Below are 5,112 nucleotides of genomic sequence, written 5' to 3'. Positions count from 1 at the left end.
TCTTCCAAGGAGTGGCTGGTGGGTTTGAACCGCCAACCTTCTGGTTAGCAGTCAAATGCCTTAGGCACTACTAGAGCTCTTACAAGCTCTTAGGTTATTCTGCAGTATTTGAAATATTGTTATCATAGTTCACAAGATATATTTTAATTAAATTGTCATATTGTCTGTTTCCAAAAAATAAAATTTTCTCTATGGATCTTATGCCAAACAATAGTTCTATAGTATTTTACTGATTGAATAGTTTTTCCGTTTACCTCATATAGTGTCTAATGCTGTGTTAACTGTGGAAAGTTTGTTTCTTCTTTTCTGTCCTTTATGTTTTAATTTCTGTAAGATCCTAGTACTATAATGGCTGTATGTACATTAAAATGTATGGGAAAATGTGGATAGACATTCGATTTTTGGACCCAATATCAAAACGGAGGCTGCCTCACAAAGCCGTGCACGTGCTGTCAGCCGTGGGAGGCCTCCGTAGTGGAAGCCTGAAGGCTCTTCTGGTGACGTCTGCCTCGAATGTCCGTGATGTAGGAAGTTGATCCGACCGTTGCGGCTACCGGTCAGAAAAAGAGATTAATTCACAAACTCTGAGAGGTGTCAAGGTAAGACACTGAGTGGGGAATGATAAAACTAGCCACTGCAGAATAGAGGATCCCCAATATAAGATCCAGGCCCTTGACCTTGCTGTTACCGCTGGCACGACCTGTGCGGAGGAGTCAGGCTGAAGCCCTGTGACATTCACCTTGGGTAGCTGTACCAGGGAAATATACTTCAGTCAAGAAAGGGAGGAATTCCAGGCTCTGGGGAATCTAAATACAGACTGGACCCCAAATGAAATGTGAAGCGATGTCCCCACCCCATGTAGTCAGCCTCCGGAAGCCCCAGGCAGGCCCAACACAGGTGATGACTTTATACCAAGAAGATATACTTAAGTTAAGAAATGGGAGATTCCAGGCCTGCCAGGGGTCTAAATATAGACTGGACTCAGAATAAGATTGAGGCCACGCCCAATGCCAAGCCGGAGAAGGCCTGCACAATACCCCACCCCGCCCCCTGTAGTCAGCTTTGGAAGCCCAGGTGGGCTGACAGAGTTACATCCCCCAGCTCCCAGCTCAAACACTGTCAGTTAAGGCCTTCGATTTAAGGGTACAGCCTGAGGGAACAGAGGGAGAAGCTCAAGTCCAGCTAGGAGTCAAGGGATGGACTGTGAGGATTGAGGACAGCCCCTACTTCAGAACAGAGGGGTCCCTCAGAGACCTGCCCATGCTGTCTGCCCTGGGACATACCAGGAATGAGATGGTCAGATGTTGGGAGGAGATTTATGACTTGGGTGGGGTCTGTGGCAGATGAAGGCTTAGGGGTGGTCTCTGTTCAGTGGAGGGAGGCCTCCCAGGCCTTGCTGGGTGTCAAGGTAAGACAGTGAGTGGACTGAGGAGTTCACCGACCCTAGAATGGAGGGGAGACAAATTCCTGTGATCTTCCTGTTTTCTACTCTGGTAAGCCCTGAAATGTTCTATCTGTTGAGGAATCTGGAGAAGGTGCCTGCCCTGGGTGGAGGGGATACCCGCCAGGTCTACAAAGTGGGGAGCCCCAGGGCCTGCTTGTAATCAATGTAAGGACCCAGATTTAGGTGTATAGGAACCACCCATCCTAGGGGATGCTCACTAAGAGTCTTGTCTGCCCCTGCTGTTAGCGCTGGAGTTCAACCAAGGATTTCAGGCTAAGATGACCCCCCATGTCTTCCTTGGGTTCTCAGGGAAGGCAAGCCTTTACTCTGTATGTCACATCAGGTCAGCGGAAGGAGGACTCCAAAGCACATCCAGGAATGATTTTAAAAACCCCAAGTGAGGTCTGAGGGGACCACCCACCCACAAATGTGTGGTCCCAAAGACCACTAGGAGCCCTGGGAGCCGGATAGCCTGGAGTGGATGGGATGGATGACCCCTCCCTTCTTCACACTTCTTACAGATCACATTGTGAGTGTGCAACATTAGAACAACTGAGGGAGGAGCCAAGATCTTAGATCAAGGTAAGACACTGAGTTGGGACTGTGGGGCCACCCATCACAGAACTTCAAGAGCCACACAGAGTTGTGCTCTGCTCTCAGCACTTTCTCCGGGTGGTCCCAGGTCAGGGAAGACTTTGGTTTGAGTAGGCAACATGAAGTCAGAAGGAGTGATCCCAGGCCCTGCCAATAGTCAGGGTAAGTAATGTGAGTTGGGAATAAGGCAATCACCACTCCAGAAAACTGTAGTCCGACAAACCATTTGGAACCCAAGCAGACACTAGGCAGAGATGGCCCGATAAGATGCCCTTTCACTCTTCTACCATGGGCACATGGAATTGAGCCTTATAGTGAGTGGGCAACTTCAAGTCAGGAGACAGTTTCAGGAATTGCCAGAGGTAAAGAAAATAGAGTTGGGACCTCACAACACAGAACAGACTGGACCAACAGACTAGAAGCTGTCTCTGCTTTCATCCCAGCATGCCCTGGGCAGACTTATTAGACTGATGTAACTTGTCACTTCCGAGTTATGTGTCTGAATGAGATGTTGCCCTTGTTTTGAGGAGATATGCTTCAAGGTAATAGGGGCTTGGGCATTCCCAACCTTTGTAGGAGTCCAGGTGAAGATGTTGAGTGAGGACCAATGGGATCATCTCCTGAAAGCAGAAAAGATAGGACAGATTAGAACCTTGATGTCAGCCTGGAATGGCCCTGGCAGGGGATACCAGAAAGGATGTCACCTGTATTCTGTTTTAGGCGTCTCAGGGGAGTGATGACCTTAGTCTGGGGTTGAAGACTATGTCAGTAGTGGGTGGAGTATCAGGCCCTCCTAAGTATCAAGATAAGACACTGAATGGGGACTAAGGGGCCTGCAATTGAAGAACAATGGAGACACAAAGAGTCCTGTTCTGCCCCAGTTATTGGCTCCGGGCAGCACATGTTAGAGTTGTCGGCATGAGGCGTCCATGAACTTCTTCCTCAGGGATATCCTAGTGGAGAAAGCTTTTGTCTGAGAACTAGATATTAGGTCAGCAGAAGAAGTCCTAGTTCTGCTAGCAGTCATGGTAAGGAACCTGAGTAGAATCTGAGAGTACCAGCTATCCCAGAAGAGATGGGCCACAGCATCTAGCCCCTATGTCAACCCTGGTAATCCTTCATGGAGGGTGGCTGTATGGGATTTCTCCTCAATTTCTCCTATGATTTCTAAGAGAGATGAGGCCTTGATTTGAGAGGGGTGGCTTCAGGCCATCAGAGGCAAAAAGGGCCTAGTGTTCCTATCACGTAAAAGACATGAATAAGAACAGAGGGGAACATCCAGACTAAAAGCAAGGCAGCCACAGAGTGTCTCACACTGCCTGCCCTGCTATGATCCATGGAAAGCCTTGAGCTGAGTTGGATGGCTGCCCGAGCAGAAATCAAATTTCCTCCTTCATGGTACTATGGGGAATGGGAGTTCTGGTGACATAGTGGTTAACGCATTCAGTTGCTAAACAAAAGGTTGGTAGTTCAATCTGAGCAGCTGCTACATGGGAGAAAGTTGAGACAGTAGCTTCCATAAGGATTTACAGTCTTGGAAATATTTGGAGCAGTTCTACTCTCTCCTGTCGGGTCACTATGAGTCAAAATCAACTCAATGGCAGTGGCTACTAAGGGAAAGGCTGACTAGGACAGGAGACCTGTAAGACCCTAGAGCACTATTCCTCGAGCAAGGTCTGATAGAGATCACCTTTGTCAAAACAGCCAGATTTTAGCTTGCCATCTTAGTTGGCACACATCTCCCCCCTCTCCTTTAGGCTGTGGGCCTGCTTTTTCTGCTCTTCTGCCCCCAATCTTGTCTGCGGCCACCCGGAGAAGTTACTCATCATGCCCAGCCAAAAGCAAACACCCCACCTCTTCACTGAAGAATACCTTCCTCTCTTCCCTGAGTTCCAGGACCTGGATGATATACTGTTCCTTGAGGTTGTGGATGATTTCTCTTCCGCCGCCTCCTCTTCCTCCTCTTCTCCAATCCCCATCTATGAGGAGGAGCATGCTACTGTAGAGACCGTCAGTACTATTCAGGTTCCTCAGAGTGAGTGTGGCTCTTCCACTGCTATGACAGCCACCTCAGAGATGACATTGGATGAAGACCATAGTAGCCAAGAAGATGGGGCTATCATAATTGACTCACAGTTTCTACCAGATTCTGAATATTGGCCCACAAACCCTATTGATGAGAAGGTGGCTCTGTTGGTGAATTTTCTGCTGTTCAAGTATCAAAATAGGGACCTGATCACAGAAGCCGAGATGCTGGATATTGTCATCCAAGAGTACGAGGACCACTTTCCTGAGATCTTCCTGAAAGCATCTGAACGCATAGAGATGCTGTTTGGCCTTGATGTGAAAGAAGTCGACCCTCTCGACCATGGCTACATCCTCGTCATTAAACTGGGCCTCACCTATGATGGGATGCTGAGTGACACAGAGGGCATGCCCAAGACCGGCCTCCTGATTCATATGTTGGGTGTGATCTTCCTGAATGGCAACCGAGCCACTGAGGAGGAAGTCTGGCAAACGCTGAATACATTGGGCGTATATGCTGAGCAGCATCACCTGATGTTTGGGGATCCCAGGAAGCTCGTCACCGAAGACTTGGTGCAGGAAGAGTACCTGGAGTACCGGCCGCTGCCTAACAGCGATCCTGTGTGTTATGAATTTGTGTGGGGTCCGAGGGCCCACGCTGAAATCAGCAAGATGGAACTCCTGGAGTTTATCTGCAGAGTCCATGAGGTTGCGCCACGTGATTTCCCATGTCAGTATGAGGAGGCCATAAAAGATGAAGAAGACAAAGCCCAAGCCAGAGCTGCAGCCAGCCCTGCCGCTACCGCCATGATGATGGAGAGTTCCAGTGCCACCTCCAGCAGCTGCTCCCACCACTACTGAGGTCTGAGTCACATATTTCACTTTATTTTTAACAAGCTTTCTAAGGAGTGGAGGGTGGGACTGGAATGAACATAGTGCATATACATATCTTTATTTTCCTGTTGTATAGTAACTTGGAGATTTATCCTTTTGTGGAATTATTATGTTCTTTTTAATATAACATTTAAGTAGTCTTAAAATCTAAATGT

General features: G+C 48.2%; 1 protein-coding gene across 1 annotated transcript; it reads left to right on the top strand.

Moving 5' to 3' along the window:
- The first annotated feature begins 3,865 nt into the window (after positions 1 to 3,865).
- LOC103201373 (melanoma-associated antigen B16-like) lies at positions 3,866 to 4,924 on the top strand. Its single transcript, XM_007946046.1, has one exon. The coding sequence runs from the start codon at positions 3,866 to 3,868 to the stop codon at positions 4,922 to 4,924; it is 1,059 nt and encodes a 352-aa protein (XP_007944237.1).
- The last annotated feature ends 188 nt before the right edge of the window (positions 4,925 to 5,112 follow it).

The sequence above is a fragment of the Orycteropus afer genome, unplaced genomic scaffold (genome assembly GCF_000298275.1).
Source record: "Orycteropus afer afer isolate SDZICR_OR568_19922 unplaced genomic scaffold, OryAfe1.0 scaffold00148, whole genome shotgun sequence".
NCBI classification, from domain to species: domain Eukaryota; kingdom Metazoa; phylum Chordata; class Mammalia; order Tubulidentata; family Orycteropodidae; genus Orycteropus; species Orycteropus afer.
The sequence above is the reverse complement of the archived record's forward strand: the minus strand, read 5'-3'. Positions and strand labels throughout refer to the sequence as shown.

What these genes read in the sequence shown, in the direction of transcription:
- LOC103201373 (XM_007946046.1), top strand. Translation starts at nt 3,866, where the DNA reads ATGCCCAGCCAAAAGCAAACACCCCACCTCTTCACTGAAGAATACCTT.